The 22,859-nt window shown below is 39.7% G+C and overlaps 1 protein-coding gene across 1 annotated transcript; it reads left to right on the top strand.

Annotated features, from left to right (window-relative positions):
• The first annotated feature begins 4,269 nt into the window (after positions 1 to 4,269).
• Positions 4,270 to 15,031, top strand: GJB7 (gap junction protein beta 7). The gene is made up of 2 exons (XM_002924702.2): positions 4,270 to 4,336; positions 14,201 to 15,031. The coding sequence occupies exon 2, from the start codon at positions 14,228 to 14,230 to the stop codon at positions 15,029 to 15,031; it is 804 nt and encodes a 267-aa protein (XP_002924748.1). The 5' UTR covers positions 4,270 to 4,336; positions 14,201 to 14,227.
• The last annotated feature ends 7,828 nt before the right edge of the window (positions 15,032 to 22,859 follow it).

Below are 22,859 nucleotides of genomic sequence, written 5' to 3'. Positions count from 1 at the left end.
TTTGCTGTGCCTCTTCTGAGAGTCAGAGCAGCAGTGGCCGAATCTCAGCCTCTGTTACAGAACAGAGGGATCGCGGACCATTCTCCACTGATGTTCTGGATGCTTTAACTCTGTTTCTGTTGGTGCTGCTCAACCCTGCAGCATCCCGGGATGTGCGCCCCACACCCGGCATCCCAGCCCTCACTTCCAGGGNGCACATCTCTGTCCTTTGTGTTTCTAACGCCGCCAGCCACCAGCCGCCAGCCACCCCCATGCGATCCGGAACTCCCGGTCCCAGTCTGGTTCCAGTGAGCGCACCGGAGTTCCGTTTCATTCTGGTGGCACGTGTTCCGTGGCTCATGGTCCCAGTCTGTTCTCCTACGGGTGCCTGTCCGCGAGTCAGCCTGCTCCCCCGTGCAGGTGGCTACCGCTTCCCTGCGCCTGAACGCGGCGGCTCCCCCCCACCTTCCGTTTATCTTCCGATATCTGTGCACGGTTTCACGGCTCCCCGCTTCGTCCCTCAATACTCAGCACTGGAGATGTTCATTTGTAGAGATACAGATGTATCTTCCTGCGTCTCAGTCATTCCGTGGATGTTCAGGCTGGTCTGGTATCTATCCAGCTCGACTCAGGGGACTGGCTGAAAAAGGGGTCCCCTACTCCTCCGCCATCTTAACTCCTCCCCTGTGCACTTGTTTTCTTAAGTAAAGGTGCACAAAATGCTCATAAGTAAAATATGGCCTTTTACCTCTTGACTTAACAACAAGAAAAAATAACTAGAGCCAGAGGCACATGCATCTATCAACTTCGAGCCCTGAGTTTTGAAAGAGTGGTGTTTACACTCATGATAGGTAATACATGAGTTTCTTTTTCTTAACAAAACAATATTGCAAACATTTCTCAGATATGGAAAATGGGTAGAAAGTATTTGATGCTTTAAGTGCAAGTATTGAAAATGTGAGCCCTTTCAACGACCTGGGAAGAGACATGGTGTCTGGATGGGGCCGGGGACCATGGTTCTGCTGGCAGCCAGCCCAGATATGGGGCAAGCTCATCATGCACTGGGTCCAGAAAGAGCTAATTAAAGAGCGGTTAAAATCAAGGAGACGATGCTCATGATTTCATTCTAAAAATGTTAACTCATTTTGGATATAGAAATGGTGCTAAAATGTGACCGTTCCTACATCCCTCAGGTATTCTGTACCCATGAAGCATTTTCCCTTGATCATTTCCTCGATCAGTCAGAAGAGGAATGAATCACTTACGGCACCAGAAGACACAGCAGTGGAAGGCAGAGAGCCCCTCAAACCACCCTTATCAGAACATGAATCCTCAGAAGCACTTGATATCACAAACGTCAATCATTATTAATATTTAGTGTGTCCTTGGAGTTGTCCCAAATGCTACAAATCTCCTACAAGTTCCTCGTGTAACTGAGAATTACTTCTTCCTTCATGTAGGTGTCTTGTGTTCACAAATGGTATGAAAAGCAATTGCTCTGAGATGTGCAAGCAAGTTCCCCGCAACACAAAAGGTAACTTTGGTGGTTTGTCAAGTCCATGCATGTATCTCTCATTTTTAGTGCTGTTTTTTGGTTTTTTTGACAGGAAATTTCACAATCCAAGGTCAATGCTGCTTTCAGTAGACAAGGATAATGGTGAACAGTTATTATTTCATTTAACCATCATAAGAATGCTAAAGTAGGGAATGCCTTTCTATTTTGCAGATGAGGAAGCGGAAGCTCAGAGAATTCAAGCACCTTGGGCAAAGCCACAAAGTTAAATAGGAAATAGGTTCAAGATTCCAGCCCTGCTTTGTTTGAACTCAGAGTCTATAGGATCTCTACTATTGCAAAAAAAAAAAAAAATCTTGAAACTGACAGAATTAGCATCAAATTCTGAGAAGTAACTCCCTTGGACCTTGCCTTTCCAGGCTAAACACCTCCAGTTGTTCTAATCCTTTTATGTATGTTTAGAGATACCCTCTCCACCCTGATCAGTCTTTTAGACCTACTTGAGTTTGTCAAAGGTCCTACTGAGACCTAAACAAAACACAGTGCTCCAACTGTGTCTAAACTGAGTGGAAAAGACTCCCAACCTCCCTTGGAAGAGACACGCTGAGACACAATAAAGTTCAGAGCACAGCAATCTGTATGTGATGGTCCCCCGTGTATAGTAGCATTTATTTTGCCATCACTGAAGCCAGCTGTGATGGTAACTCTCAGAATCTTGGCCATATTCTTCTCATATGATGTCTGCACTCAACACACCTTTGTGGTCTTTCTTAACAGAGTGGTCACCAGATAGGTCTTTCTGAGGGGCGCCTGGGTATGTTAGTCATTAAGCGTCTGCCTTTGGCTCAGGGTGTGATCCCGGCGTTCTGGGATCAAGCCCCACATCAGGCTCCTCCGCTGGGAGCCTGCTTTTTCCTCTCTTACTCCCCCTGCTTGTGTTCCCTCTCTCGCTGGCTGTCTCTCTCGCTCTGTCAAATAAATAAATAAAATCTTAAAAAAAAAAGAAAAAAAAAAGACAGGTCTTTCTGAGCCCCCATCCTTATGCAGTTCATCCAAGGGGACACACTGGACATTTGAAGACTCTGGCATATACAGCCTTTTGCTCTGGGCTCTGCTCTTGCTGACATTTCACAGGGGCCAGAGTCTCACACTGAAGAGAAAGCTATCGAAATCCAAATCTGAAAGAAGAAGGAGAGGAGAACAAGGTTTACAGAATTCATTCCATTCTTTTTCTAGTTCAGCCTTCTCTTATTTCTCCCCACCGTGAGCTTTCTGACTTGCAGATGCTGTTATTTCTACCACAATGGAGCACTCTTTTTGCAGTTTTTATTGTCTGTTTCTTCCAAATGAAAAATGGTGGTGGAAGAATTAAATCTCTTTGTCAAAAGCATAGCAAGAGTCATGAGTGTAACTGAGGAAGGTGTAGGGGTCAGCAGAGACACTTTGTCCAGAACACACCCATGTTCCTGTCTCTCATTCCATAAAGATTCAACCCACGGCCCACCTCTTCTACAGAGCATTTTCTGATTACCCCCTGCCCCTGGAAATTTCTCCCTCCCCTGGCTTCTGTGTAAGGTGCTGCAAGATCCTTGACAGGGACCTTTGTCTAGAAAACTCTCAAATCCTACTTTTGTTTGGGTTAGTGCTAACATTGGAAGCCTGGGATCCTCTGAATCATTAATGCTCAAGGATTCAGTATGGCCTCCCTGAAGGTTGCCCTAAAAACCAACTCCCTCAATCTAGCTGCTCCTGGCAGAAGGTGTCTCAGTACAGAGACTTTCTATCCTGGCTCTTGGGACTTGAGGCAGGCTGATCTCTGTGGTTCTGTTTTCTCATCTTTAAAATGCAGGCATTAAATTTCATGACATATAATTCTTCTCCAACTATGAAATTCTATTTGTAAGCTATTATTCTAAGAGAAAAATGATTTCATTTTTATTTCCACATATCTTTAATTTAAGCTGAATTCATACCTAGGAATAAAAAGATAAAGTACTTTCTCTCTCTCTTTTTTTAAAAAGATTTTATTTATTTATTTGACAGAGAGAGAGACAGGCAGTGAGAGAGGGAACACAAGAAGAGGGAGTGGGAGAGAAAGAAGCAGGCTCCCAGTGGAGGAGCCTGATGTGGGGCTTGATCCCAGAACGCTGGGATCACGCCCCTGAGCCAAAGGTAGACGCTTAACGACTGAGCCACCCAGGCGCCACTCTCTCTTTCTCTATCTCCACCCCCCCTTCTCCCTCTCTCCCTCCCTTTCACATCTGTTTGTTATGTACATAAAAAATGTCTGTTATTGATGCTTCCTGGTTTTGTGAGAGTGATTTTTACCATGTTTTCTTACTTTCTGAATTTCTAAGAATAGCGTATATGATATGAAGTTAAAGTAAGTTCATTAAAGATACATGGACTTAAATTGTTCTTTTGCCTATTTTCGGTAGATAGGTTCTGATAAATAATCTTGGGAAATCCTTTAAAGAGATGAAACACTCTCTCTTATTGTTCCAGCTTCTTTGTGTAGATGATGACAAAGTTTTATAAAAAGAGATATTCAATGAACTGTGGGTATGTGAATGGCTTTGAATTAGTTTTTCCAGTTTCAATTCTCTTCTAACATATATTGTAAACAGCAGAGACCCAAGAGTTCTCATCTAAGTTATGAGCCAAAACAAATGATCGGGTTACACCTGTTTGGCTCATGCTACCTTGGAAACCACTAGACTCCATTTGCCTGAGCTTAAAGCACTGGTTTCCTCTCAGGGAAATAATATAATCAGCTCATGATTTTTTTTAATCAAATGAGCAACTGACTGGCTCTCTTCTTAATCTCCACATATGTGTCAAGAGGTAAGTTAAGCTTATTTCTCTTATGATAGGATTTGTCTATTTAATGGGAAGATGGCATTTCTTATAATTGGGTAGTCGTTACCTCTTTCCAAAAAGTTTTGGTGAGAGAAGTAATCCTAATTATTACAAGCCAGATGTCCTGTTCTCCAGTCTTGTGCCACATCACAGATGCCCTTTCTGGATAAGCTGCCTCTAGGTAAACTTGCTCATTTGGAATGTGTGATGGACCTGAGGGCTTTGGCGGCTGTGGCCAAGTCGGAAAGCCTGGCTTGAGCACAGAATGTGAATGAGTGGGACTTGAGGGCATAGAGGAACAGCCCAGGACCCCTCAGTCCTTCTGTGTGGCTTGAGGACAAACTTCGCACTATTCCTAAGAGTGGAACCTCTAAAAAATGACAATGCCTTGGGGCACCTGGGTGGCTCAGTCAGTAAAGGGTCCGAATCTTGATTTCGGCTCAGGTCATGATCTCAGGGTCTGGGGATCAAGCTCTGCATTGGGCTCTGTGTTCAGTGGGAAGTCTGTTTGGGATTCTCTCTCTCTCTCCTTCTACCCCACCAGTGCTCATGCACACTCTCTCAAATAAATAATCTTTAGAAAATATTTTAAAAATAAAAAAATAAAAAATAAAAATGGCAATGCCTTAATTCATACAGGAAATTAAAATACCAGGCAAGAGGTGTACATACATATGTGTGTTGGCTCATGTAGGTACTGTTTTACTCAGTATCGTTCATGGACCCTCAGTGCTGACAATTTATTTTTTTAGTATACTGTTATTCATATGTATGAAACCTAAAATTAGATGTGAAATAATTTTAAATCCACAGGCTAATCCTTAGACTTACAGCTCTTATGCATCTATATTTACAAAAGAAAAATCAAACATCACAAAACCAATAAAATTAAAATTAATTAAAGTTTAGTGGACAAAATATATGGTTTGGCTGAAATTAAATTACTACTCATTAAGAGAATAAGGTACTGGGGCACCTGGGTGGCTCAGTTGGTTAAGCGTCTGCCTTGGGCTCAGGTCATGGTGGGAGGGTCCTGGGACCGAGCCCCAAGTTGGGCTCCCCCTGCTCTGCCGGGAGCCTGCTTCTCCCTCTCCCTTTCCCTCTGCCACTCTCCCTGCTTGTGCTCTCTCTTCTCTGTCAAATAAATAAAAAAATCTTAAAAAAAAAGAGAGAGAGAGAGAATAAGGTACTAACTGCAGAATCCCAAATTCTTTAAAGTTGGTCCTACCTGTCTCACTGTGTGTCAGGTTACAGCTTGTTCTTCCACCACTTGTCTCCATTCAAACTGCCAGCGGGCTTCATTCATGCTGTGCTCTCCATATGCCTTCATATAGCATTTTTTTTTTTTTAGATTTTATTTATTTATTTGTCTGAGAAAGAAAGAGAGAGCACAAACAGGGGGAGCTGCAGGCAGAGGGAGAAGCAGGCTCACTGCTGAGCAAGGAACCCAATGCAGGACTTGATTCCGGGACCCTGGGATCATGACCTGAGCCCAAGGCAGACACTTAATGGACTGAGCCACCCAGGTGTCCCCTTTAAGTAGCTTTCTTGAGCAGGACCCATCATGTATTGTTTCTTGGAAGCCCAGATAATTAAAGTTCTGCAACTTGGTTCCAATATGATTTTAAATAGAATATTAATATCAGAGGTCTGCAAATGGCTTTGCAAAGGCCAGATAGTAAATAGTTTCGGCTTTGAGGGCTGTACTATCTCTGTCGCAACCAGTCAGCTCTGCTATTTTAGCATGAAAACAACTATAGACAATAGTAAATGAATGGGCATGGCTGTGTCCCAACAAAACTTCATTTACTAAACAGGTGGTCGACTGGATTTGGCCTGAAGGCTGTGTAGTTTGCCAAATGCTGGTAAATATGAGTACTGAAATCCTGGGGCAGCCCTTGGTTATGAACTAGTCATCCAGCATTGTTGTTTTTGTTTTGTTTTTGTTTTTGCTTTTGTTTAAGATCATCAAAACAAAATACACACATATAAACTTCTCATAAATCCTTTAGAATCTAATGACAGACCCTCAGGGGTCCTAGATCCTGGGTTGAGAAATACCTTGCTTTAGGGATTTTCCCAACAGGTTATTGCTAAAAATGAAAATGCTTTGTATTCAAATGAGGTTTTATGGAATTTGCAGGTGTCAGCAGGTGATGGAAAGAAACCCTTTAGAGGAAACTCTATTCTTTAGAGGTTAAATAATTTGTGTACAGGTAGCACAGAGTTATTAATGAACCAGAAAACCCAGCACACTGTGGGGAGGTGGAGACCGCTCATTAAGGATCTGGGTTCTGCTGCTGGGTTTTCTACTGATTTGGGGGAGTTTTGCACAAGCCCCTTCCTTCTCTGAGTTTCCCCTTTTTCATCGCTACATTGGAGATCATACCACAGATCTTACCTACTTCAGAGGATGGAGGTGGGGGTTACATGAGATGCTGTGAGACAGAAATGCTCGAGCACTACCCAAGGGCAGGCAGTTATTACTGAGACGTGAAAGGAGCTGGGTATGGAAGCTGACAAATTTTTTTAGGACTTGTCACTGGTGGTCTGTAAGGAAATTGGAAATCCAGTGCCCCTCAAATGTAAGTTTCAAAATAGTACTTTTTGATCATTTCAGAGCAGGACCCGGGCTCCTGGCAGTGTTAGCGATCCATTCAGAGCACAGAGAAGCCACTTGCTTGCAGATGGCTGAGCCACACTGGAAGTGTAGTTTTGTGTGGGGGAAGCTGATGGCATAGGAAAGGCTCCTCTTGCAGTAAGTGAAGAACAGGTGGGGGGTGTTCAGTCCCAAAGGCTTAAAAACTCAGGTGTATGATTCACCCTCAGGTGAGTCAGCTCTAAGACACTCATTAACCAAACCCAGAGGAGACTGATTTATAAGGGGCCTCTCCAGGGACTGGAACTCTTGTATGTAATATCAGGAGAATATTCTCTCACAGTTTAGGAATCTCCTCAGCAAGAAAATTATTACTCAGAAGTTGCTTGGTAAATTGGAAAAATGAGAATCAAATGATTGTAATGAACATTTAATCCAGGATGTAGAAAAGTCAGATGTATTAACTGTCCTTGCTCCTACTATATGTTTATTGTAACTCTTGCTCAACCTAAAACTTGTACATGTTCTCATTGGTTCTGACACCAGCATGTTTGCAATAGGGTTGTCCCAGAAAATCTAGAATCCTTGGTTGCAGAACAGAGTGATGGAGTATTTTATATCTGTACATTATAATCGTTTCCCCATCTATAGAAGTATGTAGACATTGTGAAGGTCTATGGAGTTTCTGTTCACCTAGCACTCATGCGGAGCTCTACTCTTGTTAACCTTTGCTGTCATGTCATTATGCCAGTCACAGGCCCACATGGTTGATTGGCTTCTTTCGTCATTTATTATCCACTTTACTTATGTACCCTCTGGTTGCTGATGGGAAAATAAGTTTCCAATTCTCACTTTGATGTTTAAAGTCTTACATAATTTAACACCATTATTATCTACTAACATTCTAGTATATCTCAGGTTATTCCAGGAATATAGGACAGATGATCTCTTTGGGATAGTTTTCTTCTACGAATTATTAATCCTTCACCATGATGGTTTTTAGTCATTGCACACTCAAAGGAGGTATTTGTCTCCAAATTCTGAGTGATTTAATTTGGTCTGATTATGCTTTCCCTCCAGGATGTCGTATTTTATGGAGGCCTGTGATTGTAGTCTTCGTTTTTTAAAAACCAGTTAGTAGAACCTTAGTATAGCTGGTGGAGGATTTTTAGTTGACTTCAACTTTCACTGGTTTGATAATGATGATGTAAATTGATATTTGTTACGCATCAGGTGATATCCTAACTGCTTCAAATGAACTAATGCATTTACATCTATTTACTCATAGCTATACTAACACGAGCTCCTTCTAAGAGAGTAGACTCTGACATGTTCAAATTTATGTCTTCTATGTATTCATTTGGTTGTGACTCCTGGGTATGCGACACACAGGGGATAGTTATTTTAAATTTTACATTTACACAATTCTTATTCAATGTCTCCATTTTGAGGTTTAGACCTCTGCTGTGAAAAGGTTTAAAACAATTTGTCAGTCATTACTCTTAGAGCATTCCAACTCTTCATCCCCACTGAGCACGTGCGCACATGTGCACCCACATACCCTCTGTCTCCACTTCCCAGATATATTTCATTTGGGATTTTTAATAGAATTATGATATACTTGAATCAATATTGATGCCAATAATGAAAAAAACCCTTGCTATAGGTTTAACATTTTAATTATCTGAGTAAATAGGAATGAATGGGTATTTCTTATTAATATTGATATTAGATATGACAGTAAAGTGATATGAAAATTACTTTAATTTCTCATTTTTTAGCTCAATTTTCTTAGTGTGGTCAGGGGGAAGAATTAAGGCCTTGAAGACTATATGAGTGATTTATTTCATGGCAAAGAGCAAAGAAATTTGAGACTGAATATTTTACCTGAGATTCAGCATCAACTTTGATGTTTCTTTTTTCCTTCCCTTCTCTCCCCTCCCCTTTCCTTCTCTCCCCTCCCCTTTCCTTCCCTTTCCATGTGTGTCTGCATGCTTTATGAAAATCTTAATATTCAATCTAGACTTATGTTCACAACAAACTTCATGAAGTCAGCTTGGAGAATATTAGTATCCCCCTTTTACAGACTGGGAAACTGAATCCTCCAAAGAGTGAACTTCTTGTCTATAGTGACATAGCACAGAACAGCCCACTGGGACCTCTAAGGCTCTATGTGACCTGGCTGGACCTCCTTTTCTAGCTTCATCTCAGACCACCCAACCCTCACTCACTGAGGTCCAGTCATGTGGACCTTCCTTCTGTTCCTCAAATACATAAATTCATTCTGTCCAGCCGTTCCATTTTCCAAGGATGTTCTTCCTCATAGCTTCCTGTAGTTGACTTCTTGTCTCTTGGGGCTCCATTCAAATGCCACCTCATCAGAGACTTTTTTCTCACTTTGTGGGTTGTCTTTTTGCTTTCCTAATAATGTCCTTTGATGAACAATGGTTTTTAATTTTGATGAAGTCCAATTTACTTTTTTCTTTTTTGTTGCTCATGCTTTCAGTGTCATATCAAAGAATCGATTACCAAACTCAAGGTCATAAAGATTTACCCTTTTGGGCTCTTCTAAGAATTTTATGGTTTGGCTCTTATATTTAGATCTTCGATCCATTTTGAGTGAAGTTTTTAAATGGTGTAAAATAGGGATCCAACTTCATTTTTTCCATATGGATCTGATTGATGCAGCACCTTCTTCTCACGTCCATTGTTAATTCAGATCAAATGTTTGGGGAAAATTTGCAACTCCCCCAAATTATTCCTGATATTGGCAATATTGAACATTTTACTTCTGAAAATATTTGATTAATTGAGTTTTTAAATTCCTGTGCAGTAAACTGCTAGTTCTTAAGAAAAAAGAGAAAGTCATAGAAAAACTAGTACATTAGAACTAGCAAGTAGAAACTCTTCAAAATTGGCAGTTATCCTTAGGGGTTTAAGAAAAGGGATAAATTAAAAACCTTTATTAAAAATAAAGAGACAAACCGAATTATTATTAAGAGATAAGAATGATGAGTTAATGACTTCAAAATAATAATGACTGCTTTCATATTCTTAAAGGGCTATTACATGGAGGTTCCTAACATCCACCTTCATATGAAAAAAGCTAGAGAAAAAATATACTTAACCTGCAATTGGAAAGACTTTCAATTTGACATCAAGAAAAGGCTTTTAATGGCAAGATGATGATGATGATGATGATGATAATGTTTATGGATCACCTACCAAGTGTCAGGCATTGTTTTGAGCCCCACATGGCTGGTACTATTATCATCAGAGCTGAACTTGGACTTGAACCCAAAGAGTCCAACACTGTGCCCAGGCTCTTATCCACTATGCTAACCCACCTTTGTTAAAATTGAGCTAACATTAGAACACCTCTCTCTCCTGAGAAAAGCCATTGCCTTTCTATCAGCAGAGAGCTTCAATATAGGATACACATTTATCAGTCAAATAAATTCATAATCTTGTCACATTTGTTGGTGTCAGTCTTCCAATTCTACTCAAATTCTTTTTTACTGCTTTCCTTTTAGCAAAAAGTCTGAATCTACTCTTGCCTTCCTCCCTTCTCTAAAACGCCCAACAGAGTACTTTCAAATGTTTTGTAACATTACATAAATATCCTTTTGAATAATATGGACAAATGCCCAATGACACGTGTTATAGGAAAACATAATACTTTTTGTTTTCCCTTTTTAATCTTTGGGACTTTGTTTTAATAATTCATGGAGACATTAACCTTTCAGGTGGATTTGAGAATTCTTTTTATTTAATACAATTTTGTTTGTGTTCTGAAAACCCAAGGACATTGAAGTATTTATTCTCTGCTGAATAGAGCACTGTGTACATGTACCTTTGTTTTCTCTGAAAACATCTCTTAACCTTCATACATTTCCTCAGGGCTCTAGCATGTGGGCTTATCGTATTGTTCTCTCTGTAAGAGGTAATGTGACATGTTCCAACAGGTGTGCTGCTATAACAATATTCCAATTTTCTTAACCTCCTCATTCCTCTCACACCATCATATCCATGATACTCTTTCAGCTGAATTATAGAGAAAGCAAAACATAATTGACTTTTGTAATAGAAAACAAAAACCTGAAATGGCAAGGATTTCACCTGAGAAATCACAAAGTATATTAGTGGCAGACCTGGAGCTCTGGCCCACATCTTCTGATGATAGTAGAAAGTTAAGAGAAGTGATTTTTACTTGGAGAGATTTTGCCTCATCTCCACAGGGTACATTTGGAAATGTCTGCGCTACACTTCTGGTTGTCTGAAACGGAACAGGAGGTAGTATTACTGGCATCTAGCTGGTAGAGGCCAGGGATCCTGCTATACAACCTACAATGCATAGGGCAGATGCTCCAACAAAGAATTATCCAGCCCAAAATTTAATGGTGCCACTGTTGAGAAGCTCTGTTTTAGAGTGATGGAAATTGGATTTGAATCCTATTCTGCATCTTACTTTGTAAATGTGGGGAAGTGGCTTCATTTTTTAGAAATCTGCTTTCTCATCTGAAAGAACAAAACATCCACCACCATAAACAAACCAAACCAAAAAACAGAACTCCCACTTTCCAGGGTAGTTGTGAGAGACCAACTCAAAAGCACTGAATAGAGAGTGCTGAGTATATAATGGGCCCAACAAAGAAAACCTGGGAGCCACACCACAGAATTCAATTATTTTTTTTTTTAATTTTATTTTATTATATTGTGTTAATCACCATACAGTACATCCCCAGATTCCGATGCNTAGCATCCTATAAACTTTTTTAGAACTATTTTTTAATTTAAATTCAATTTAGTTAACATATAGTGTATTATTAGTTTCAGGGGTAGAATTTAGTGATTCATAAGTTGCAACAGAGCACCTAGTGCTTATTACATCAAGTGCCTCCTAAATGCCCATCACCCAGTTATCCTAACCCCCAACCACTACCCCCAAGGAACCCTCAGTTTGTTCCCTATAGTTAAGAGTTTCTCACAGTTTGCCTCCCTCTCTGTTTTTACCTTATTTTTCCTTCCCTTCCCCATGCTCATCTGTTTTGTTTCTTAAATTCCACGAGTGAAATCATATGGTATTTGTCCTTCTCTAATTTTGCTTAGCATAACACCCTCTATTTCCATCCACGTTGTTGCAAATGGCAAGCGTTCCCCCTTTTTGATGGCTGAGTAATATTCCATTTTTATATATACCACCTCTTCTTTATTCAGTCATCTCTTTATGGATATCTGGGTTCCTTTCATAGTTTGGCTATTATGGACATTGCTTCTATAAACATTGGAGTGCATGTGCCCTTTCGAATCACTATGTTTGTATCCATTGGATAAATACCTAGTAATGCAATTGCTGGGTCATAGGGTAGTTTTATTTTTAACTTTTTGAGGAACCTCCAAACTGTTTTCCAGAGTGGCTGCACCAATTTGCATTCCCACCTACAGGGTAAGAGGGTTCCCCTTTCTCTGTGTCTTTGCCAACATCCGTTGTTTCCTGACTTATTTATTTTAGCCATTCTGACTTATGTGAGGTGGTATCTCATTGTGGTTTTGATGTGATGCCAAATGATGTTGAGCATTTTTTCATGTGTCTGTTGGCCATCTGTATGTCTTCTTTGGAGAAATCTCTATTTATGTTTTCTGCCCATTTCTTGACTGGATTTTTTGTCCTATCAGTTTTTATATGGAAAAGAACAAAAGAGATGGAGAGAGGTGAAAGATAATTAAGTAGCATCAAGGACATACTAGGAGGAAAAATGGGGGGGGGGGGGAGGATAAGACAGGAAATAGAAAGCCGTGGGAAGGATGTATAGGTAAGAGAGATTTCAGCAGTGACCTGGAGGGGAATTTGAGAGATATTTAGGAGGAATCAGAAGAATTTGGTGAGCAGTTAAAAAGGGTCATGAGAGTGGAGTCCAGGATGAATATGATATTCAACTTGGGTGCTTGGGTATTGGTGATGCCATTAAGCAAGAAAATCAAGGGGCAGGACAGATAATAAATTCAGCTGTAGATATACCAAGTTTGAGATAACCAAGAGGCAGTAAGATATGGAAATCTGGGGAGGAGCTGAAGATTTGAGAGTCAGGAATCTGAAAGCAGTAGCTGAATCCATGGGAACGAATGAGATTTTCTAGAGAGAGAATATGGAGAGAAAAGAACAGAGGACAGAGCTTTTAAGAACTAGACAAAGAAACCTAAGATGGCACAATCAAGAGGATCAGAACAATAGAAAGAGAAGATAGAGTAGTAATATGGATGTCAAGGCTGAAAAGATTTCAAGAACACAAGAGTAGGCAATAGTATCATAGAAAAATTAAATGAGATCCAGAGCATCCAGAAGATTTGGTAGTTGAATAGCAGTGCTAATTTCAGTGTGCAATGGTGAGCACAAAAAACCTGACTCAGTGAGTTGAAGAGTAAATGACAGCTGAGGAAGTAGAAATAAGGGATAAAGAAAGATTGGAGGCTTGTCAGAGAGATTAGCTATGCAGATTTCTCCTATTAAAAATGGATAACATTTAAGTACACTTTTATGCTGAGATGAATAAAACGGTGATGGTTGGAGACAGAATATAGAACCAGGGAAAATGGCAAGATCAAGAATGGGCTGTAGAGCTGGAATGATCATTTTGAGGCAATATGAGACTGACCCCTCATTCTAAACTGGGTGGAGCAGGTTAAGCTAGGCATGGATGTAAGTGGGTCTGGAAGAGTAGGAAACATGAGTTTGAAGATGTTCATATTGGAGAGCCTCACTTTTCACTAACAGACTGTAGGCAAGCTCTGCTGTTGGTATGGGATACAGGACACAAAGGTGCAGTGAATGAAATTTAGGGATTAGGGAGGGGCATTGACAAAGTAGAAAAAGTGAGTAGAGATTACAACTTTGAGAAGTGGGTATTGAGGGCTATCTCAATGTACCAAAGTCACCTTGGGATTCATATCTAATTTTTCCTAGATCAGTAACAGAACCCATCCATCCTTAGAGAGAAGCAACAAACTGAAGAAGTTATTTGAAAATGGGATAGTGTGTGTGGGATCACCAACCAAATTCCAAATTAAACTGGGCATGAGATCAATTACATTTGTGGACCAATTTGTGTCATCTTCTTGTCTGAAAGTGAGTCCTCAACATCCAAAGTTGAAATTTGAGTTTATATTCCACATTCCCATAATCAAGTAAGACAGTGGAAATGATCAATGAAATAAAAATAAACAAATCACGATAAAATTGTTTTCTTTTGCAGAAGCTTACCCTCTTTTGAACCCAAGTCATGAGTTGGATGTTCCTCAGAGACCTAACTGGAGTAAACAAATACTCAACTGGGATTGGGCAGATTTGGTTGGCTGTTGTGTTCATCTTCCGTTTGCTGGTCTACATGGTGGCAGCAGAACATGTGTGGAAAGACGAGCAGAAAGAGTTTGAGTGCAACGTTAAACAGCCTGGTTGTGAAAATGTGTGTTTTGATCACTTCTTCCCCATCTCCCAGATCAGACTTTGGGCCTTACAACTGATCATGGTCTCCACGCCTTCACTTCTGGTGTTTCTACATGTAGCCTATCGTGAGGGTAGAGAGCAAAGGCACAGAAAGAAACTGTATGTCAGCCCAGGTATGACGGATGGGGGCCTGTGGTACACTTACCTCATCAGCCTTGTTGTTAAAACTGGTTTTGAAATTGGCTTCCTGGCTTTATTTTACAAACTGTATGATGGCTTTAGTGTTCCCTACCTTATGAAGTGTGATTTGAAGCCTTGTCCCAACACTGTGGACTGCTTCATCTCCAAACCCACCGAGAAAACAATCTTCATACTCTTCTTGGTTATTACCTCATGCCTGTGCATTGTGTTGAATTTCATTGAACTGAGCTTTCTGGTTCTCAAATGCCTTATTAAGTGCTGTCTCCAAAAATACTCTCAAAGACTCAAGTCCTCAGCACAGGAGTGCCACAACCTCAGATATGTTGAATGTGGTGAGATAGGGGCTCCTCCCCTACTCCAGAATCGCCATTCAGATTTGGCCATAAGCTCACCCCAGCGAGGTGAAACAAAACTGCTTTTTGACACACAAGAGGGTTAAACAGAACCTGCATCCTTTCTAAGCAAGACCTGAGCTACATTGGAAAACAAAGAGTGTCAGCCTCTATGTCATTAGGGAATTTTTTTTTTTTAAATTTTCAATACGTGCTCAGTTGTATACACTAGACAGAGATCTCGTCAGGTTCAAGTGGGTATGTGAGCTGTGTTTGATAGTTAATTGCAAATTAGTCTGAAGAAATTCAACAAGCAGCATTTTTTTAAGTGCTTAGATCTGTCAACTGGAAAATATAAAAAGTGACATTTCTGAAAAATATGACTGCCTCCAATCTGAGGTTGAAGCACTGAGGATCTTTCCAGAGTGGCAGCCGAGGCTCCCCTCACTCAGCCCTACTTAATCTTTGCAGAGAAAGAGTATGTTGAAGGTGGGGCAGCAGCTAAACCAAGGGCACACAGAAGCACTGACACTCAGTGAGAAGGCCCAGCCTGGGGAAATGACTACAGAGCCCAGGACTCCACAAGTTAGGGCTTCCTGGGTATAAGTGGACTAGGGGAGAGGGATACAAATATTACCAAGAGATATTCTGCTTAAGCCTGAACTAGGAGACACCTGAAAGTGTCACTCTGGAGTCACATGGGAAAGCAGGTCCCACTGAATACATTGACTGGGGGCAGGGTAGGACTCAAAAAGAGAACATACCCAATTTGATAATTACTTGACACTTCTACCACTGAACACTGAAATACTTTGTAAATTTCTGTATTTGTTGAACCTTTCTATAATCAGGAATTCAGAATGTATTATACAATATATCATGGTTGGCCAGCAATTTACATCTCTTTTAATAGAATAGATAACATGTGTACTATGCTTTTACATTGGTGTGAAAAATGTAAAAAAAATTAAAATGTTTATTATTACTTGATTTGGAGCCTAGCTTCTAGGTTTTGTTTTTGTTTTTAAGAAAGAGAGAGAGAGAGCAAGCACGTGAACATGAGGGCGGTGGGTGGGAGGTAGAAGTGAGGAAGAGAGAGAATTTTTTTTTAAAGATTTTATTTATTTATTCGACAGAGATAGAGACAGCCAGCGAGAGAGGGAACACAAGCAGGGGGAGTGGGAGAGGAAGAAGCAGGCTCATAGCGGAGGAGCCTGATGTGGGGCTCGATCCCGTAACGCCGGGATCACGCCCTGAGCCAAAGGCAGATGCTTAACCACTGTGCCACCCAGGCGCCCCAAGAGAGAGAATCTTAAGCAGGCTCCATGTCCAGCATGGAGCCTGACACGGGGCTTGATCTCATGACCCTGAGATTATGACCTGAACAGAAATCAAGAATCAGAGGCTCAACTGACTGACCCACTCAGGCACCCCTTACTTTTTTATTAAAAAAAAAATCACAGATATATAATCTTTGGATTTAATACTCTGATGGATGTGCATTTCTCCAGGATGAAAATGAAGTGGTTTTGTTGTGTTGTCTGTCATTGATATTGTTACTTGACTGCACTGAGTATTTGATAATACTCAGTGAAATAAACCTTTTCTGACAGTTTTAGAACATGACTTGCAACCCTGCTTGGTAGGGATATCTCAGAAATCATTCTTCTCCACTGGGGATTTTTTAATGAGGTCAGTGCATTAAAAATGTAATTTTCACTAAAACCGACGTCTTCCACGGCCCTGCCCTCTTCAGCAGAAAGCCACTGCGATTCATGCATAATGAAGGTTATTTCTGTCATTATTTACAAACTGTGTCATCAACAGTGGCCATAATCTGTCTTAACGACTGTGCTTTGGACAACACAGAGAACGCTGTACTTTGTGGTTTTGCCCATCTTTCAATTTATGCCTCAGATCACTCACTGTTGCACTCATGAGCTTACCTCACCTTCACAAATGCAGGTAACCACTGAAGGACTTAAAGAAATACATAAATTTTTGACAGTAATAGAGAGTTAAAGAAGTTTAAGGTTTTTGAGGCCCCAATCATGGCACAGAATCTAGAAAATAGGGTTTTAGTGCACAGAACTGGAATGGAGATGGTTTTTCAGTCTGAGTATAAGTTTGCTGCCAAAAATGTTTTTGAGGAGCTCGGCCTCTTAACATCAGTTATGACAACAAGTTCTGCTCTAGGGAAAATGATTGGTGAGACATATGCATGCCTTGCTTTCCCACTTCGCATGGAGAGGAGATGGAAAGGTAACAGGAGGCAAGGACTGTGAGCGAAGTTGTTTAGACAGGAAGGGGAGTGATTTTTTTTTTCTCCTTTAAGCTTAATTAGTTTGCAAAATGAGTTTCCTGTAAGAATACTCGAAATTGTCTTGGTGCCAGTAAAGACCCAAAGCATTTGACTGAGAGAAACTGGCATTTAAATTTTGGCATCTTTATTCTCTTATCAATAAATTAATATTTATTGAGCTATAATCAATAGGAACAAGACACTGTGCTATGTACCTTCAGAGATAAATAATTCCTGCCTCAAGAAAACCTCCACTTTCATGGAGGAGCTTGGAGGTGAAGATGGGGGAGTAGCTCACACTTGTGTCCTGCATTGACATGGTCACCTCACTTGACTTGACCCCCCTACAAAAGTGGTGCTCAGAAAGCAGACAATAACCTTAGAGATGAAGAAAGCCACACTCCAAAATTCAGTCATTTTTTTTTCAGGGATATACATCTAGTAAAAGCAGAATTAACGATCAACCATGGTTCTTCCTTAAACCACTTTCTCACCTCATCAGGCCTCCCAGATCACTAAACAGGTGTCTTCTTAATTTCATTCAAGCCATTCCTGAGCTGCTATTTTGGCTCTCTAGCACTCATCCCCAAAATCTTTCTGGTTGCAGATTTTGTCTGTGGTCACAGGGTTTCTTCTCATTGGAGCTGGAGGGAATTTTTTTTTTTGAAGTGCTTATATGAGAAAGAATGTCTAGGGGTGCAAGTGCCTATGGTTCCAGTCTTCCCAAGGAAATCAAACCAACTTCCTTAAGACAGAAAGGCTGCAAAGTTAAGAAGAGAAAATGGCAAAGACCTGAGGATGTCTGAACTTTTCAATCCTGCTGTCCCTGACACAGGCTCCCCTCCAACCCTGCTTTCTGCAGTTTAGTAATATGAAAGATAAATTCCCCATTTTTGCTTAAACTGGTTTAAATAGGGTTTCTGTATCTTGAAACTGGAAGAATCCTAATAAAACCATGTCTTCATACATTTCTTTCCTGTACAATTAAAAAAGAGGTAGGACACTTCTCTCATTCTTACTCTTCCCTTTTTAGGTATTGAGCACCCTAACTTTTACACGTGTGTACGTATAGAATGTTTGTGTGAATAGGGGGAGAAATATGAAAGGATCTCAACATTGGTTATGATAAAGAAGAGGTGAATTTTTTCTTTATAAATCTTTTGTTTCACTTATTTTTGTTCTTAAAATTTTAATAAAGAAAACAAAGCAATTAAAAGCCCAAAGTGTCCCATCCCATCACATGCATAGCACACCTTTTTCAAATATCGATGCCAACTTATTCCTAGTTCGTATTTTGTTTGTATATTTAATATACAAGAGAGCATAAAAGAGAGGGTGTGCCCCACTTCTGTAAAAAAAAAAAAAAAGCGAGGAAAGAACCAGTGGTGGACCATGTAAAGGCAAAAAGTGTCAGCATTCCTTTGGATTTTATGACAAAATCCCAAGGGAGGTGTTCTGAGAGAAACCTACCAGAAGCTCTTTCTTTAGTATAAAATTGGGTCTTTTCTCACAGAGCAAATCTTCCTTCAGCTGTAGAGGACAATGGTAATTGTGGGGAGTTCTGAGAATTTTCCACAGACCTATCTTGTTCCCACTGAGTCAGGGAAATTTTCCTATTCTAAGAAGATAAAGATTATTATTTAAAAGGCTGTGATGTATCCATATATTCTGTTTGAAAACAGAGTAAAACGAATTCTGATGTTACCCAAATAGGTCAACATTCCTATCTACTTAAAGGTGAAGTATCTGATTCTTCCCCTACTATGGAGATTTAATTTTCTATTAAAGAATATTGTTCAGAGAAAAGTAATATACGTAACTTAATTTTTTTTGTCTTGAAATTTTTCAGACATTAATGCTGTCAGAGTAGAGATGGACAGATGGCTGTGGTATAGAACTGTCTGTACAGAAAAAAGGAAATTGAAGTGGACTCCAGTTTTCTATCCTTTAGAAAAAGGTCACTGTTGAACTCTGTGCAATATATTGGGTCCAGAGGAGACAAATATTAAGCAATCCCATTTCACTTTCTTGCTATAAAAATTTCATTAACTAAATTGATGATCACCAATCCCTTGTAACTAAAAGAAGTATCAGTCATTAGGTTAAATAAGTGCTTTCATTTATAAAGCATTTATTTCAAAGGCGAGTCAGTACAGTAACTTGAGATTTGACTTTCTACGGAAGACTAGCAAATGTGATAAACCAATCTCCTCAGACAAAATGACTTCTAATTACATTAATTTGATGATGACATTAAAAACCACTGACTGTGGCTAAGGTGAAGGTCATCTTATTCATCTTTTCATATCCTGTATCCCCACAGCGTAGGTCCCTGGTACTTAGAAGTTCAAGGTTTCTTGGGAAAAAATCTGTTCCTCTTGCTTCTTCCTTCTTTTGTGTACCCAACCATTTACTCCTCTTCACCTAAAAGAATCTGATTTTGTTGGAGGTGGCAATGTCCCCAACTAAAAAGTCATGTTTCCAGGTCTCCTTTCCATGTAAAAGTAGCAATGTGAAATCTTCTGGTCAAAACAAGATTTTTTGACCAATGCTTTGGGGAAAGTTAAAAAGTAGGGCTGACATAGCTTGAAGCTTCTTTTCACTCCCCATCCCCTTCCTGCCTGAGACACCACAGCTAGAGCTGCAGTAAACATCTTTCTACCATGAGGTGACTTTGAGGATGGAAGCATGACCTTATGCATGAAGAAGCAGAAAGACAGCTCCTGGGACATTTGCTGCCGTCTGTCATGGAATCGCCATATTAACTCTGAAGTGACTATTTCCATGCTTTTGTTTTTATTGTTATGTGAGAGAGAACTCCTACCTGATGTAAGCCATTGCCTTGTTAGGCTCCTTTACTTATTGCCAAAAACAGTTCCTGACTACATTCATGTTAGTGATTAGGTTGAAGACACAGAAGATATGCTTATATCTACTGAACACAAAAGAAATGACCAGTATGTTGAATGCCAGACATAAAACATGATTAAAAATCTCAGAATTGGGGCGCCTGGGTGGCACAGCGGTTAAGCGTCTGCCTTCGGCTCAGGGCGTTATCCCGGCGTTCTGGGATCGAGCCCGTCAGGCTCCTCCGCTATGAGCCTGCTTCTTCCTCTCCCACTCCCCCTGCTTGTGTTCCCTCTCTCGCTGTCACATAAATAAAACCTTTAAAAAAGAAAAATCTGAGAATTTTGTTCAGAACAAGTCAGATGAAATGGAACATGTAGTCATTCTGTATCAAGATTTAAAATTTTAATATGAGACAAGGATTGATATTAGTTCATGACATAAAGTCCTTGAAGTTTAAGCTTACGCCTTAGAAATGCACGAAGTGTAGGATAAAATATTGAAAACAAGTTAATCTTGTGTTGGAAGTTTGTGTCCGGACTATAGGGAATGATTTTCCCAATCTTGAAAGAGAAATAGCTTATTGCATGTTCCAATGTTTCAGAACCAGGACTAATTGGTGAATATCAAAGAGACAAACATTTTTATCTAATATAGAAATATTCTATTAATTTGAACTATCTCAAAATAAAATGACTGCCCGATAAAGTAGTGAGAACCCTAACACTGAGAGAGATGATCAAGAACATTCCTGAATTGTATGGCAGGTATAGCTAAATGATCTCCAAATTTCCTTTTGACTCTCGAAGATTCTATGGCTCTCATACCTAGAGTATACTGGGTAATGGCAAAATAAGACTTTGTATTGGTTATCTCACTATATAAACCTGATACCATAGAAAGATCTCTAATAGAGAATCACCTTTAAAAAACAAATTTCATGTACAATAAGACACCTCTTTAAACAATTTAGGCAGTTTCATAGAACTGATTATAACAAGATTTATCTTTTTTTAAAAAAGATTTTATTTATTTATCAGAGTGAGAGACAGAGAGAGAGAGAAAACACAAGCAGGGGGAGGGAGAGAGAGAGAAGCAGACTCCCAACTGAGCAAGGAGTCTGTCCTGGGACTTGATCCCAGGACTCAATCCCAGGACCCTGGGACCATGACCTGAGCCAAAGGCAGACACTTAACCGAATGAGCCACCCAGGCATCCCAAGATTTATCTTCTTTATAATCACGGCATGGTAGTAACATGTAAGGTACTTAATATTTTCTATAATTTCATTCTTTTCTTCACCTTGAAAAATATAATTTCATTTCAAGGCTTGGATCAAATATTTCTACCAGAGAGCATTTTTAAAAAATGTAAAATGGGGATATCATACATATGTCATAGGTTGTTAACCAGATTAAAGATGATCCATGCAAAGCGTTGGTAAATGAAGATTATTTTTTTAATGTTAGATATTGTAATTAAGAGTACATGGCTTCATTATATCACTTATCCCTATATAATCTGCTTGTGCTTTTGTATCCCCCTCTAAATTATGAGCATACTGAATGTGGGCAAGAGCCATGTCCTTTGCGATTGTACCCTCAAGGCTTAACCCACAGTAGTCGCTCAGCAACCATTAACATATCCATGAATCTTATAGCCAGCTATGCTGCATGAACTAAAAAAATCATGGTATTCTGGAATGGAAGAAATCTTTTAAAATGCTTATAATGAGAAGAGTACAACTCAAAATGATGAAGTGACTTGCCTAATCATTACATGAAGTGATGGAGTAAGAATACAGGATTTTTTTTTTTTTAACTCCAAATCTAGTCTTTCAGAAGTTTTCTGTACAAAATTGTTTCAAAGATCTTTGGAATATTGGTATCGCATATAATAACCAACTGCATTGCACTCCGTTGTTTTTTGTTGTTGTTTTTTACCTTAGTGGTCAACTAAATTCTGATTTTGTTGGGAATGACAATGTGCCCAGCTTAAAAAAAAATGCACATTTTCAAGTCTCCTTTGCATGTAGAGGTAGCAGTGTGACTACCTTCTTGTCAAAACAAGATTTTTTGGTGCTTTTGATAAAGTTAAAAATATGTATAATACATGCAAGGTGACTCTAGCCTGTTTCATTATAAATGGTGGTCTATTAAAAACATACATCATAGTCATTTCCCAATTTTCAAAACTACTCCAATAACTGTTCAATTTATCGTACTCAAAAAAAATAAATGACAACCACATCTTAGCCCATGTCCTTTGTAACGTATAAATAAAAAATGGAAAAGTAATTTGTGTCAATTTCTAGAGCTTTGCTCTACACATTTCCTATGTTAGCTTGCCATCTTGTGGCCTCTTACTCCTGCGCAACTCAGTCTCTGACCGCCACACCTCCCACACATCCACTTTGTCATCTGTTTTATATTATGCAGCTTGTAAGTTGGGTGCACATCCAATTTTACTCCCAGACCAACCTCACGCCAGCAAAGGCTGACAAACCTGTAGTCAGAAACACAAATGCTGGCAGCTACAAGTGAGTCACCTAATTAAAACAAAATATGCTCTGAGAGACAAGTACTTAAAAAACATGTGAATATTTATTGAATAGAACATGCATACGTTTGCTGAAAAGGAGTGTACGCAATTGTTCTGTTGACGTCAATATGAACATGGCCTCTGATAAAGAGGGGAAAGCAAGGTTTTAACAGGATTGAGATGTAGATCTCACCAAATCAAAATAGTGACATGGTCTTTCTTCCCATTCTGACAGAATTATAAAA

Source organism: Ailuropoda melanoleuca, chromosome 10 (genome assembly GCF_002007445.2).
Source record: "Ailuropoda melanoleuca isolate Jingjing chromosome 10, ASM200744v2, whole genome shotgun sequence".
Classification (NCBI taxonomy): Eukaryota; Metazoa; Chordata; class Mammalia; order Carnivora; family Ursidae; genus Ailuropoda; species Ailuropoda melanoleuca.
The sequence above is the reverse complement of the archived record's forward strand: the minus strand, read 5'-3'. Positions and strand labels throughout refer to the sequence as shown.